Source organism: Stylophora pistillata, chromosome 4, assembly GCF_964205215.1.
Source record: "Stylophora pistillata chromosome 4, jaStyPist1.2, whole genome shotgun sequence".
NCBI classification, from domain to species: domain Eukaryota; kingdom Metazoa; phylum Cnidaria; class Anthozoa; order Scleractinia; family Pocilloporidae; genus Stylophora; species Stylophora pistillata.
The window spans coordinates 22,766,351-22,781,399 of NC_142522.1; the positions used below are offsets into that span (position 1 = coordinate 22,766,351).

General features: G+C 39.6%; 2 protein-coding genes and 2 long non-coding RNA genes across 10 annotated transcripts; 2 read left to right on the plus strand and 2 right to left on the minus strand.

Moving 5' to 3' along the window:
- Positions 1–284: 284 nt before the first annotated feature.
- On the minus strand, positions 285–5,873 carry LOC111323648 (uncharacterized). Of its 2 annotated transcripts, none has more exons than XM_022927053.2 (5): positions 5,840–5,873; positions 3,793–3,893; positions 2,942–2,999; positions 2,659–2,846; positions 285–1,769 (listed from the first exon to the last, which is right to left on the minus strand). In XM_022927053.2, the coding sequence occupies exons 2-5, from the start codon at positions 3,877–3,879 to the stop codon at positions 1,539–1,541; spliced, it is 564 nt and encodes a 187-aa protein (XP_022782788.1). In that variant the 5' UTR covers positions 3,880–3,893; positions 5,840–5,873; the 3' UTR covers positions 285–1,538. The 2 variants fall into 2 exon arrangements, with proteins under 2 accessions (XP_022782788.1, XP_022782787.1); XM_022927052.2 differs by lacking the exon at positions 5,840–5,873 and adding an exon at positions 4,623–4,785.
- LOC111323652 (uncharacterized) lies at positions 3,893–10,078 on the plus strand. Of its 2 annotated transcripts, none has more exons than XR_016000711.1 (2): positions 3,893–4,318; positions 8,793–10,078. It is a non-coding gene; the product is annotated as an uncharacterized LOC111323652 (long non-coding RNA). The 2 variants fall into 2 exon arrangements; XR_016000710.1 differs by lacking the exon at positions 3,893–4,318 and adding an exon at positions 6,175–6,380.
- Positions 9,560–13,887, minus strand: LOC111323650 (uncharacterized). 4 transcript variants are annotated; one of them, XR_016000705.1, is made up of 6 exons: positions 13,636–13,777; positions 13,248–13,337; positions 12,344–12,413; positions 11,932–12,190; positions 10,684–10,770; positions 9,560–10,464 (listed from the first exon to the last, which is right to left on the minus strand). XR_016000705.1 is itself a non-coding variant. In XM_022927058.2 (4 exons), exons 1-4 carry the CDS (start codon positions 13,295–13,297, stop codon positions 10,240–10,242), a joined length of 432 nt encoding a protein of 143 aa, XP_022782793.1. In that variant the 5' UTR covers positions 13,298–13,312; the 3' UTR covers positions 9,560–10,239. The 4 variants fall into 4 exon arrangements, 1 of the variants encoding a protein (XP_022782793.1); XR_016000704.1 differs by having other exon boundaries at positions 11,932–12,231; XR_016000706.1 differs by lacking the exon at positions 11,932–12,190 and having other exon boundaries at positions 13,636–13,887.
- Positions 11,229–13,941, plus strand: LOC148732903 (uncharacterized). Of its 2 annotated transcripts, none has more exons than XR_016000709.1 (2): positions 11,229–11,542; positions 11,682–13,941. It is a non-coding gene; the product is annotated as an uncharacterized LOC148732903 (long non-coding RNA). The 2 variants fall into 2 exon arrangements; XR_016000708.1 differs by having other exon boundaries at positions 12,144–13,941.
- The last annotated feature ends 1,108 nt before the right edge of the window (positions 13,942–15,049 follow it).

Sequence of the window (15,049 nt, forward strand, 5' to 3'; positions counted from 1 at the left end):
TAGGCCTCTGGCCCTGGACGCACAATTATGAATTACAGCAACAAGTTCACCCATGTTCAGCCTCACTGTTCACCTATCGGCGACTGAAATCCATTCCTGCCGTGGTTTTTCCATTTTCTGACGCTTCCTATTATCCCACGGTGGTATTGGTCGCAAAATAATTAATTTGGTACGTACACCCAAGAAAGAGTGTGGTCTGAGAGAAACCCGATATATAGTATTATTTTACCCACCAGAATAACTTGCTATTGATATCGACCATTGCATGAGACCGTAGCAGCAACTTGATTGAAGTGTCAATATATTTAACTTAATGAAACTAATTGAGTACACTCTTAATTTCACAATGAACTTGAAATTGACAAAGATAAAGAGTTCAAAATATATATAATCATAAAATTGTGTACAGATAAAAATCTTATCAAATTAAATTCAAAAAATATCTAAAACAAACATTCGTAGCCCATAACGTTCCACGAGCACAGCAGCCCTTTAGATATATCCACTTTCCTAATGTTTGGAACAGATATGTTTGCACAAAGGGAGTACCCTCAGTGCCTGAAAGGAAACCGTGATGCCGTTGGGTTTCAAACCTAGGTACAACGTATATTCTTGAGCGAGTAATACAGACGTTTCCAGCTAAAAATTTCTGACTAATTTCTCAGTTTCAGGACTGGCCGTGTGTCGCGGAATCTATACAAAACTCCGCAGTCGATATCAATCGAAGAGGACTGTAAACAATCTTCTTTTCTGAGATTTATTCTAGACGAACACCGCCAACGTTCCAACAATTCCTTCCAACAATTCTAACAATTCCAACAATTCCAACGTAACAGCTCAGATGATTCTATCAATTCTCTCGTTGCATCAGTTCAAACGTTCTAGAAAATCTAACTTAAACTACATCTACCACAGTATTCATAGTTCGCCTTGCGTAACTTGAATTTTTCCTACAATCACGAGTACAGTAAAATCCCAAGCCAACCTATTGTAATATGTCTAGTGTCTATGTTTAATTCTTACGACCCAACAGCGCGTTTCCCTCTCCTTCTTAGACGGACTAAACGCGTGCAATTACAACATCTCTCTCTCTCTCTCTCTCTCAACTACGGACTTTATTTACAATATTATTAAGTCTGTCCCACTCTCTAAAGCAATCATTTACAATTCCGGGTGACATAATTAATGTTTACTAGGACATTTAATCAATGAACCAATTCGTAACAAATATTCCCGGACACCGTGGTTGCTTAAAGCTTCCCATGGCTGACTTCGTACTTCACTCACTGAATTGCTCTAAACTTTTTCAAGATCTAAAGTTGAATCAACGAGGAATTAATTTGTGATAAGGACCATGCCACATTAACCACAACAAATCGAAAAGAGGGGTTAACTCTTGAGAGTTTCTAAAGAAACTATTCTGCTTGGATATACTATCCGGTTCGAGCCCTGTGAGACAGGTAGAGGAGTTGAACTCCAATAAGCAAGAGGACCCGAGTGCAAAATCCAGTGAGAAGCACTTCTCCAACAGGGTAAGCTTAGTAGGCTAGCAGCCACCCCTTTGGCTCCGAATCATCAAAAGACGGCAACCTCTCAGGGTTCTGAAGCTTCCTTGTGAAGCGATCCTGGCCGACATGAATGGATTCCAGGTGTTGCACACCATCTTGCAGGTTGGGTGTCATAATCCAATTAGCCACCAGAACTTCTTCACTATCGGCGCCTCCTTCTTTGATGTACTGTCCGGTCCAGGACGTAGTAAACCATCCATCCTACGAAGCAAAAACGTCAATTCTTACTTTACTTGTAACAACAACGCAGTCCTAACTCTCGCACAGTCAAACTAATGATGTATCAACGTCGAATTCTCTCGTCATGACACCGGTCTATAAAGAGCCTCAAAGAACAAACAGTGGCCAGTCAAAATATGTTATGATAAAAAGTTTAAAGGACTTAGTTTAGTCAGTATTTTTCTTGTGTGTTATTCATTCGATCATAGGTGGAAAAATAACTCGCATAACATGTTTTCACAAAAGAACTTTTGGACATTACGAAGGTTAGCTAGGATTATACCGTAACTAATAGCACTTAAGTTTCAGTTGCATTTCATTTTTAAATTATATTTGCCGGGTTTCTCTGAAAGATATTCGGTCAGCCTTGCTCCCACGGTCTCTAATCTTCCAGCCCCCTGAAGCGAGAGACAGAAGGCTGGAAGATGAGAGACCCTTGGAACGAGGTTGATTTTCGGTGTGGCCAAATGCGGTACTTCCTCCGGCTCAGTACAGTTCGGACCAAAAATTGATAACACGAACCGTAAGTAAAAAAAAAAACCAAGTCTGCACACGAGCTCAGTGTCCATTATGTCATAGCTTTTCCCGGTTTCATACCAACCAGGAATATTTCTACTCTTTTTGAAAGAGTCCATCGTTAGTTCCCACCCCCCCCCCCTTCTACAACGTTTACTCAAGCTTCCCAGATATCTCGTTGGTACCACGATACTCTCTGCGGTGGAAAGAGGCAATGTGAGAGTCGATTATCTTAGATTGACACAGAACAACAAACTTTTTATCCGGGGTCCAGCACGATAAATAGGAGATCTCCAAGTTTGACCCATAAACAGTAAGAGACCCTCAAAAAATAATTTAGTTTCTTCTTATTTACCAGGAAGTTGACGGTAAAGCCAAACTGAGAGGCGTGTTCTTCTTTTCCCACACTACCAGACAATTTTTCTTTAGCAGGTGTAGAACCAGGTGCGCAGTTGTGGTAACAGCCTATCAATTCTCCATTTTCTGATTGGATGATTTGCATCATTGAACCAGACTGATTGTACCAGGTTCCACTCAAGTCCCCTGTGGAATACGGAGTGGCTATTTAGTAAATTACCACAGAATCATAGGAGCAATTGCAAGATAACTCAAAGGAATCAGTTGGCAGATATACCCACCGCATGCAGAGGAGAATGCACGATGCCAACGTGACTTCTTTATTTTCAGGAAGGAACCCTGCACAGTGCCAAGTGTGAAGCAGTTACGGTAACCAGCAAAGTTCCAAAAAAAAAATATGAAAAAAAAAATCAATAGTGGAGGACACATCCCTTGACATAGATCCCCATCCACTTCCTATCGCCTAGGAAGGGGATGGGGACTGGGGGTAGCAAGATTTTTTGGAGAGGATCACATGGTTTTCGAAGAGGAGGGACAGAATATAATTGGAGGACCAAACAAAATTGATTAGAATAATACAGGGCCTTTGGTGGCGGGGGGGGGGGGGTAGGTTTATAAAATCTACTGAGATACAATATGTGACACACAAACTCCCCCAGCCCCCCCCCCAAATAAATAATGACTAGTCCACAAGTATAACCCATCCTGCCCCTCCTCCTCTAAGGATGTTATTTCATTAAAAAGTTACTCTTCTTTCACTCTCTATATCTCGCAAGCTGTGCATTTCGATTCAGTTTATCATGGTAAATTCTAACCCGTTGTCTCGAACTCAGGTTACGTTCCCGGCGGTGGACTTGTTTCTACGATTCACGGTAATTTTGCGCAGGATATCATGAACTCTGCTGTATCCTCAAAAACTACGCAATAATATCATCTCATTCTTGCGCCGCGTCCCCAGGTGTGGATTACAATCGCTGCGGTTGCGTCAAAGAATCAGTATAATTTCACGCTTGACATTTTGCTCCCCCCTCCCCTCCACCCACGCTACCTGGCGCGGTTTTTTCAGGACCAAAGGAGGACAGTCAGGTTTCAAAACTTATAAATTCTGGACTATGCTCGTTCTTGAACTTACTGCAGGTCGTGAGAGCGTTGAAACACCAGCTACCCCACGAAGCTCCGACAAACGCAACGCAGTCTTCCTGAACAGAGGTCTCCACATTGTCAACCTAAACTCTGCGAACATGATAAGGAAAGGGTAGTTAATACGAGATTTCGGAAGAGAGCGGAGGGCTTGCTTACTCTTATAAAGGTGCTGGAGGATCTTTCTTTTTTTTTTTGTTGTATCTAATTTAAGGAGTAGAGGTATGAAAGAAGGAAACTCTCAGGGGAAGGGGCAGTAGCCGAAGAAAAACAGAAAGCTTACTCAGTGATAGGATCGAGGACCAGGTTCATATCGCTTTTTGTCTCTAAAACTTTATCGGAATGTTGGTAAGTCTGCCCAGTTTATCTGAAGATGATTTTCGTCGAGCCTTCAGCCCTCGAAACGAATTTTAGTTTTTAGCAAACAAATAACGACCAAGACAAGTACAAATATCCCGCGATCCCAATACAACAAGTCATGATCATGCTAAGTGACGTCTCTTTTCAAATGAAGTGAGGTTAGTGCCCATTTAAACCTTTATGAAGAAGAGATATCACACTGAACTCAGTATTATCGTTACACATAGGATTCATCACGATTCGGATGAATAGCTCAGCATAATGCTGAAGGAGTGTAATCTGAATTTAAAGGAACAAAATTTGTTCATGCTCACTTGTCTGACCTAAATTCTTCCGTCTTATTGTTTCATCAACAATTAAGTGACTCGAAGGCAGATTAGGGATATGTTCACTTGTTAAAAATCAGTCGTATGGGCCCATTTCAAGATTTTCAAATCCCTTAGTGTTTGCATTCAAATTTACCCCGTGGCAGCGTTCGAAAATACAGCATACACTCCACAAGATGAGTGCTTTGATTTCACGACAGTACCAGCAAGGTTTCCAGCTAAACAAAATTGTTGCCATTCAAAATGGATGCAACGTTAAAAGACCGGAAGACTTTCATTTTCGAAACGAAAAAATTAAAACCGAAAGTGCAAACGAGGCTTTTCGGCAAATGACGTCATATGAACAAGAAATATTTTAGTGCACTCCGAGGCTTTCCGACCGAAGTAACCCCGCTGAATTTAAATGTGTGCGACAATTAACACAACGACAAATGATAGCTGAAGGTGCGTGAAAATGCATAATAAGAAACATCCACCCGAGCAAACATCCTAGCATTCTACATCTTAGTAGACCACTCCGAAACTTTAAAAAGAGTAGTAAAATGCAGCTGTCTTTAGAGAACTTCTTTGGGTAAGGGATTAATTGTCAGTCAGTTTGAATCCCAAAAAATAACATAATACTGACAACTGATCGAAATTGAAACTGAGAGTGCTGTGTGAAGGGAGAATGAGATCAAGATCACGAAATCACAAAATTTACTTGCCCACTGTCTGTAACTGATCAACATTTTGCTTGAATTTTACTATCATTTAGACAATGTAATCGATGTAAATAGCAGAACTTAGCCGGGTATTCCCCGCGAAATTAATGACATGCATGTAAACAATACTAAAAATAGAGAATTATTTTACGGTGCGTATGTGACTACGAAGTAAGAAATCAAAGTTGAATACATAAAACGTATAATAAAACACACTGGATTATTAATGTATCGTCCTATCATTACCTATCGTTAATAAGACCGGTTGAAAACGCTGAAAAGAATAACCTACAGCAATTATTCTCTCGACCGCAAATTTCAAGCGAAAAAAATTAAAACTGCCACATGTGATATTGTGCTTAGACAGAGAGAAATCAAATTAACTTTCATAGTATCCTCTCCTCTCTTCGTTGTTGATCTTTCTCTCGCTTTCTTGGTTTAAAAGTATCGCTTTTACCCGTCCGTTTCTTTAGATCCCTCTCGAAAGCATCACCGATGCGAGATTGCTAATTTCGAAGTCGTTTCGCACAATTTTAAAGTTTCAGCGTCAGTTCTAGTAATGATGTGGACGGAAAGAAATCTGGATGTAAGAAGCCGCTTTCTACCCTAGGAAGCTGGCGTGATCTGACGAATAAGTGCACAAACAATTTACCTTTGCTCTTCCAAACAACCTCTTTGAAAGATTTCTTTGATGCTTTCTATTCGAGGTTCAATGCTACTTTGACGAGCTCTATTTTAAAACGTAATTGCACGGTCTATAAATAATCAAAATACGCTGCTATAATCATTTTTTTGACCGATTATCCAATAAGGCCTTTGATACTGGAGAACCTGATTTTAATTTCACGCTTGGTGGACTTAACTCTTGGCTTTGACAGAATTTTCAGAAATGCCGACAAAGCAATGAACTTTGATCTGTGCCTAATTCTGTAAACAAAATTTAGGTATATATATATGGCGTAACGGGTTTTTTCCCGGAAGTCAACTTTCGGTTTTTTGTTTTCCATTCTTGCCCTAATCATCACTTCCTATTTCGCCCACAAAGCCAAGACACGCACAGTTAAGTTTAACATCTCTGTCCGTGTGAGTATTTTAAGCCAAGAGGAACAAACTCAGAAAAAATATGTGCAGCATGATGCTGTGCAAGCCGGGCAGCATTAGTTATTACTAAAACAGATTTAATACAAGTCAAGGTAGAGCTTTCTAACCTGTTTAAAATTATAGTCACTGTGTAGCTTGTAAAACAAAAAAACAAAGTAACATGATAATGAACACAAGTGATGAAACACTGGGAATTCTACCGTCAGAAGAGCAGTTACTACATTTTAAAAGCTGCCAAGTGACTGCCAAGAATCAAATCTGCATGATTCACCAGACAAACTTCTACTTAATAGTCTTAAAGGGAAAAAAATTTTTGCAGAAAATTTACACATAACTCCCTCCCCCCTTCCTCACAACAACAACAAAAACATCTCTCTTACCGGGAAATTGGAAGGAACAATTTGGGCAGCTCACTGTGAGAATTTTGCATCTTCAGTACTTTTTAAAATAGGCCATTCCTTAGGCAAACAATAATCACATAGTATCTCACCAATTAGCCTTCTTCCCCCAAAATATTGGTTGTGAACCCCTAGAATGAACCGTATCAAAGCGACATTTACCTGACAATTTGAAGGTGTATTACTTAGATTTAAAGTGATCCACAAGGTATAGATCCCTAGTACAACCAGACCTGTGACAAGCAGTATTCAACATCAACACATGCCCCATATTTGTCCAAGGCAAACAAAATATCTCTGTGGCCAAGTAAAACATCTCTAAGACTTGACCGATCAGGCGATCAGAATTTTCTTTGGACTAATATTTTGTAGAACAAACTGAATTGCAACGAAGGAAGTGACTAATCAAATATGATAAATTCTTCCCTTAAAAAAAAAAAGGCAGGTTGGGTTATAGTAAAGTCTGCAATCTAGCCAAGTGGCTCATCTAGCTGTAGCTTAATTATCCTACCTAGGAACCATAGCATAAAACAACTTGAAAATACAGCTAATTCCCCTTGGGTGGAATGCAAGCCCATCCAAGAATAATCCCCCACATTACAATAGGTTATCCTGACAGTTTTCACAAACCCATTTTCATTCCTGGGTGGAGAGAAGTGGAATGAGAGTAAAGAGCCTTTCCCAAGAATTCAACACAAAAGACGCAGTCTAGTATTTAACCTGATGAACTAAAGGCTCAAATACTACTTTTCCTTACCTGGTTCGGCAAAGAAATGAATGGCAAAGTCTACAAGATTCAGCCAGGCGGTTACTCAGACAGTTGGTCAATTAGTCAGTCTGTCAGTAAGTCAGCCAGATATTCAGGAAGTCAGCTTGTTCATCCATCAGTCCATATATTCAATTGTTAATTTTCTGTTGAGTCAGTCAGTCAGTTGATCCCTCCATCCATCTATCTACCAGTCAGTCATTACTAAGTTCTTATTAACCGAGTGGGAGGTCTGTATGGGAGAATCTTGACCGAGGTCACCATTACAGACTGATCGCAGTGAGGTCTGTACCAGCGACCGAGGTCAAGATTCTCCCATACAGACCGACCTAGCTCGGTCAATAAAATGTTTATTATATGGCTGTGTCTAGAAAGCAATGGAACAGATGGTCTAGATGGGAAAATCTAGACCGCTTTCAATAATGATTTCAGCCAATCAAATTCATGAATTCGGTAGTTCCCAGTCCTTGTGAGACACAGCCATATAATAAGGAACAAGCTAAGCTGCTCTGATGAGAAAAAGACAAATTAGGTAAGAAACACTTTGGTTGATTGGTGATAGTCAACTTAAATCAAAGTAACTCTTGAAGGGTCCGGACCTCTAAAATCACTAACATGGATCAGAGATCAGAATACCCCTTGCAACACTTATGGACCTCATTTCATTGACCTGCTTCCAATCGCAATTATCCTTTTCTTTGATAAACTCTATCCTCAGAAAGAATGTTCTGTTAGGAAAAATGTCCCCTTGATTGAAGTTACAAATAAGAAGTCAGATCTGTATGTAAAGCAAAAGTAAATGTAAATATTGAATTATGTGGGTTTTGTACATTTTTGAACGATGATGGAAAAACAGTGGAGAAGCGCAGTGGACGCAGTAGCAGTATTAAGGAAAATAATAATGCTGTATACATGTGTGATGAAATCTTGCTTGTTTAGATGTGAACAAACCCCACAAAATATGCCGCAAGTAACCCATAGGGGGAATCCTCAAAAATGTAAACACAACATTTCCTGTATCCAACAAAAAAAGTAGATTAAATCGGTGAAACCTTAAATATAAGGTCGAAAACTGATTTAAGTGCATTTAACGGACGGACTGTTGACATACTTTCATATTACACTCTAGCTAGGGCTGCTGGAATATCAAATCGTTACCTCGGGAGGGGGTAGGGCGGGAAGAAAGGCACTTCGTGTTTTCTTGTGCTCAAGGCATGATGAGATGTAAGGTTTATGGAAGTTGAAGACTTCCCAATTCATTTATGGTTACCGCAATCCTTAAACTTTTGTTTTAGGACTATCCTCATAGGAAGGACTGAGCTTCCATTTGTTTCTTACAGGGAAGGCGAGAAGGAAATGGGATATTGGGAAAAAGGAGACACAAAAGCACACACAAACTTTGCTTTAGGTGCACGCACCTAAAGCAAAGGAAAACACCTATTAGCATGCAAGAGGAATCAAAATATGGCGAAAGAGAGCAGGTGAAGAGGAAGTAAAGAGGAAAGGAAGATAACGGACAAGAAAGTAAAAAAAGAAAAATTGAACAGAAAAGGAAAGTGGAATGCTGTATCGGCATAGCGATGTGGGGAACAAAAAAGAGACAGAATGGGGAGTGATAAGATTTCACTATGAGGCCATGATAAATACAAGAATAGTGTCGGTGGAAAAGAACTTGCTGGCAGTTAAAAGTGAAAAAACGAAACACTAAAAGGAAGAATGGGTATAAGGAAATATCTAACGAACGAACTAGGAAAGATATTAAGCCGGCAATAAAATTAGAAAATCTCAGATCCTGCGGGATGTTTTGACAAATTTTCAAGGAAAAAGTTGGACGCACTGTTTAGAATTACAGCTAAAAGTCAATTTCAGCCCATGTTATTGCCCATTGTTCAACTATTAGCGACTGAAATCCATTTTATATCGCTTTCTCCTTTCTGTGATGTTTCCTTTTATTCCAATGGATCTTGTTCCCATGCAAAATGATCGAATTGGTTCACCCAGGAAAGGGTGTGGTCTAAGGGGTCCCCTAGACCATGTTATAATGCTCCCTTTTGAAGTGCCTGTTTCTCAGTGATATCAACCATCAAAGGAGACTGTTGGCAGCAACTTTATTGAAGTATCAATATATTTTCTTTCAGGAAACTAACTGAGGATAATCCTTTTAAAATTGCATGACGAAATAGAATAAACTAAAGAGTACAAAATCAAAAACTAAAAAAATAATTGTACAAATTAAAATCTTATCAAATTAACTTTTAAAAAACCTTACTCTTTAATTATACACGGGCAAATGTTTTCTTAAATAAATTATGGCTGAAATTTTTGCCAGAACTACAGTTTGTATGGGGAGTTTAGCGCAAAGAACTCTACTAGGGGTTCCTTAATGAATCTAAGCCGTTGATACGATTTCAACCCAAACTACATCGTAGGTACTCAACTCGCATTTCTGAGCGAGTAAAATAGATACATATCACATAGCAGGGGCTAAGCAGCCTTCAAGACCTATCCAGTTTTCAGAAGTTTTACTTGAATGAATTGTTAGGTACCGAGTTTCGCACCTAGGTGCATGGTATGTGTTTAAGTCACACTTGAGGAATATTTAAATAAGGACCATGCCACATTGACCCCAACAAATTTAAACGAGTGGTTAAAACAGAAAATTTCTAAAGAAACTGTTCTGCTGTAATATTCTAGCTAGTTCAAGCCCTGTGAGACAGGTTAAAGAGTTGAAGTGGGGAGAGGCAAAAGGGCTCGAGTGTAAATGTAGAGAGAAGCACCACTCCAAGCCTAAGCTTGGTAGCTTAGCATCCAGCCCTCAAACTTTATCGGCCACCCCTCAGGGTTTTGAGGCTTTCTTGTGCGGCGATCCTGGCCGACATGAGTGGATTGGAGGTGTAACGCACCATCTCCCAGGGGAGGAGTCATGACCCGGTTAGTTAACAAAACCTCTCCACTGTTGATCCCTCCTTCCTTGATGTACCGTCCACTCCCGGACGTGGTATATTGTCCACCCTATAGAGAAAAAACGTCAAGATGAAGTCGATTAGTGGCAGTGGACTTGTTCCACTGTTTCAGCGTAGTTTTACCCTGGATGTCATAAACTTGGCTTCGGGCGTTCTCAAAAATAATCACATAAATGCCGGCACTGCTTCTACAATACCTAGAACAGTTATCTCAGTACCCAATTAGGACCATGAAGTTTCAAAACTCACAAATAGTACCTAAACTTACCTTAGATCGAGATAGCGGTCCAAACGAACGAAACGCAGTCATCCTAGGCAATCTCCTCATGTTATTTCCCTTTACCAAAAGTAAGCTCTGTAAATATGATATGGAAAGAGAATTTAACATGGGCTTTCAAGAGAGAGCGGAGCACTGGGGTACCCTTCCAAAGTTAGAGGATTCTACATTTTTTCTTCTTTCATTTTATTTTAGGGAGGATACATCATTACAATTACAATTACAATATTCATTATTTCAAGAGGGTAAATACATGATTAACCTAGTAAAGAGTTTTCTGACATATGGCCCTCTGTAAACCCACCCATCCCACCCCAGCGGAGGACATCCATCACACAGTAATCTCGTGTGTGGGAAATTAACGTCTCCTACCCCAACGCTGCAGGAGACGGGACCTCCATTTATTCGTCCCTATCCGAGAAGACTAGAATATCCAACCATTTCTTGATGCTATAGAAAGGCAGCAATTTCTTCTCAATTATTTTAAGACCCTGAGTGTTGGTCCGGCCGGGGCTCGAACCCTTGACCTCCCGCACAACAGTCCAGCGCTCTATCCATTGAGCTAACCGGGAGGCGTTCATTGCATAAATGAACGAATCTCTCCGGGGAGGGTTAGCAGTCAGCGTTCTCGCTTCCATCGAAGGAAAACGAAATTGAAAGTGAAAGTGTTTAGCGGTAAATGTTTAGTAAATGACGTCATCATGCATAAGAGCAACTCATTCCGAGGCCGCGTCATCCCTGCTGAATCAAAATGTGTCTACGACAACGCAGTTGTGTTTGAATACTCTCCTAGCATTACTCATCGTCAATATGCACACCAAATGCTATTGTGTTCAGCGAACCTCTTTGGGTAGGTGATTGTTATCAGTTATTTTGGATCCCAAGGAATAACACTATTCTGGCGATAGATTTGAAACTGAAAGTGCTTCGTCGAGAGAAATCAAAATCACGAGTTTACGAAATCACTTAATTTACTTTCTGTTTTGTAGGAAGTGTGACATTCTCAGTTATAGTTACCCACTGTTTGTAAGTTATGAAGATTTTGCTAGAATTTTGCAATGATCTTTCTAGCAAGCTGCACGCAAATTTAAATCGACGAAAGTAATATAACTGGGGAATCCCCACTTATATGTAAACATAATACGACGTACAGAAAGGAATGTTAAATGAACGTTAAAAGCATAAAAAGTGTAGATAAAACACACTGGATTATCAAGTAATTGCCCCTTCATTACTTACATGTATTGTTAATAAACAGACGCTAACAAGAGTACTCAATCTATTACGATGGTCTTCTCGGCAGTGTTTGCATGTAAAAATTGAAGACTGCCGTTTAAAAATCGCTTCCACCGACAGAGGGGAATCACATTCAACTTGATAGCATCGTCTTTGTCAATTTTTCCTTCACTTTCCCGATTCACCACTGAAAATATTTTTCTTCCTTCCACTAGCTCAGATCACTCGCAAAAGAATCACCAATGAAACCGACGTATGAAATCTGGATGAAGATAAACTAAAACTACGACCTCGTTTTGATATCTGAGGGGAATATAAGGAAGCGCGAGGTGTAAGAAAATTCGACACTTAAATCGACTGGAATTAGATTGGAAGCCCATTTCTACCCTATGACGAAAGTGCACTAATAACTTACTTTCTGAAAGATCTTCCTGACGCTGTCCATTCGAGGTTCAGTACTGCTTTGATGAGCTGGTTGGTACAATCTATATAAACGCATTTGCACGTCAGTATAAATTCTCAAAACAAGCTACAGTCATAATTTGTTTTGGCCGATTATCCAATGATATTCATGGGCGCCGAGTAATTCAATTTAATTTCGCGCCTGCTGCACTTTCGGTTTCGATCAGCACATAGATGACCCAAAGTCCCAAAAATAACTGAATTTTACAGAAATTCATACAGTGTTTTTGACAGCTGTCAATTACAGTGTCTTCTGTACTCGAGATCGTTACGCGTAATGTGTTTGCATATGAAGTTTCCGTGCTTATTTAAGCATAAATACCACAATGCTGACAGAGCAATGCCTCTCGATCTCTGCCTAGACATATTCTTGATTTTCCTGAGCCGACTCTTTTGTAGACAACACTTATCTCATCGCTCGTTTGGTTTGCCCGGAAGTCCACTTTCGATTTCATTTTTTCCAAACTTGCGACTATTTCGATATTTTATGAGTGGTTATTGAAAAATGTTACCACAACAGAAGGAAAATTTCGTGATTTGCTTGAAGGCCAACTCATACTAAATGCATTAATTTAACCATCTGAAGATATATTTATAATGTTTAATGATGCATGCATGACCGCCTTGAACTAAGCGTAAACTGCACTGTAAGTGATGCTAAGGATCCTAATTATCACTTCCTGTTCTCCTAAAGCTGAGACACGCACAGTTAGTTTTAACATCTCAGTCTGTGTAACTATTTTGATGCCAAGAGGAACAAACTCAGAACAAACATGTGCAGGATGATGCTATGTGCAAGTATCAGCATTTAATTTACTAAAAGAGATTTCGTTTGGATCAAAGTAGAGCTTTTTAACCTGTTAGAATTATAGAGTAGCATGCAAATTTCAGAACAAGTGCCATGCATATACAACCAAACGCTTGTGTAAGGCTTGACTGTTGTTGGCCTGCAAAACATAAAAACAGTGGAAGATCACAAATAATAATAATTCATTACAATATACAGTGCCTCTCAATAATGAACACAAATGACAGAGCACCAGAAAACCTACAGTGGGAAGAGCAAAATAAAAATTTAAAAGTTTCTGTGTGAAAGCTAAGGATCAAATCTGCATGATTTACCTATCAACTACTTCTGAATCACTACCACCTTAAAGGAAGAAACATTTATGCTGGAGCCTCTCACTGGGAAATTTGAAGGAATAAATTGGGCAGTTCACTGTGAGAAATTTGCATCTTTTTTACTTTTAAAACAGGCCATTCCTAAGTTCAGATGTAATCCTTCAGTATCTCGCCAATAGCTTTGTTCCTCAGAGAATGACTGTGAACCCCTCAAATGAACCTGTGACGAGAAGAACAAGAAGGGCTTAGATCCAGAGTGATCCATGAATTATAGATCCATAATATGACCAGAACCGTTCCAGGAGTAATCAGCCTGGCTGATACTGTCAAGTCACTTCTGGATCCAGCCACACAGGTTGACCGCTTAAGACAGGTTCCATAGAATAGGGGTAATATCAGAAACAATAAAAATGCAATTTCATGTGACAATTGACTACTTTGTGTACAAAAACTTGATAAAAAATTACCACTGACATTTATTTAGGGGATAGACAGATTAAATTTTACTTGAAGGATTGTTCTTCCATTTTACTTGAGTGATTTCCCCCCCCCCCCACAAGTAACCCCTTCAATACAGTTGAAAGACAGTATAAACAGGCCATTGAGACTCAGTAAAGGGTGACCATGACTGTTTAATAGAGGTGAAAATTACAGTGACTAATGGGAAACAAATTATGGACTTTGACAACTGACTGCTTAAATTATACAGGGTGACTGCTTAGTACACTGGCGCTTAATACAGGTTTGACTGTATATGCCTGTTGTTTGATTTGAAAATCTGTAATTTCAAGACTGCAATTGAAAAACAGTCACTCCTATACACAATAAGAGATGGATAGAAGATAATGTGCAACCTAGTTAATCAAATTAGTGTAATTGTTTTTGGCAAAATAGACTGCCTGTCTGAGGTAAATTATAAGGCTGATCAAATAAATGATCAAATAACAGTTTTCTTTACCTGATTCGATTCTGCAAATGAGTGGCAAAGTTTACAAGATTCAGCCAGGCAGTGTGTCAGTCAATGGATAACTGAGTTGATAATGAAAATTGGCCACTATAAAAAGTTTCTGAGCTATGTATTGAGCATTAGCTCTTTGTCAAAGCGATATGTGTCAAGTCAATTTGTCAGTCAGTTTATCAGTCAGCTAATCAGTCAGTGAGTGAGTCTGTCAACTAGTATGCTTGTCACTAAGTTAATCAGTCAGTGGTCAGTCAAATGTTCAAGCAGTCAGTTCATCCTTCATTTGTTCATTAGCTTGTTTATCCATCAGTTCATCTATTCATTTGCTCATAATTTTCTGTTCATTCAGTCAGTTAGTCAATCAGTCGGTCAGTCAGTGACAGCCAATCAGTCCCTCAGTCTGTCAGTCAGTGACAGCCAATCAGTCCCTCAGTCTGTCAGTCAGTGACAGCCAATCAGTCCTTCAGTCGGTCAGTCAGTGACAGCCAATCAGTCCTTCAGTCGGTCAGTCAGTGACAGCCAATCAGTCCCTCATTCGGCCAGTCAGTGACAGCCAATCAGTCCCTCAGTCGGTCA

Excerpts from the sequence above, each read along its gene's own strand:
- LOC111323648 (XM_022927052.2), bottom strand. The coding sequence starts at position 4,650 with ATGCTGTATTTTCGAACGCTGCCACGGG. Across the intron at positions 3,000-3,792 it reads CAACGCTCTCACGACCTGCA|GGTTCCTTCCTGAAAATAAA; the intron begins GTAAGTTCAAGA and ends GGCACTGTGCAG. Across the intron at positions 2,847-2,941 it reads TGCATTCTCCTCTGCATGCG|GGGACTTGAGTGGAACCTGG; the intron begins GTGGGTATATCT and ends CGTATTCCACAG.
- LOC111323650 (XM_022927058.2), bottom strand. The coding sequence starts at position 13,297 with ATGCATGGCACTTGTTCTGAAATTTGCATGCTACTCTATAATTCTAAC. Across the intron at positions 10,771-12,343 it reads TCAGGAAGATCTTTCAGAAA|AGCTTACTTTTGGTAAAGGG; the intron begins GTAAGTTATTAG and ends TCATATTTACAG. Across the intron at positions 10,465-10,683 it reads GACCGCTATCTCGATCTAAG|GGTGGACAATATACCACGTC; the intron begins GTAAGTTTAGGT and ends TTTTCTCTATAG.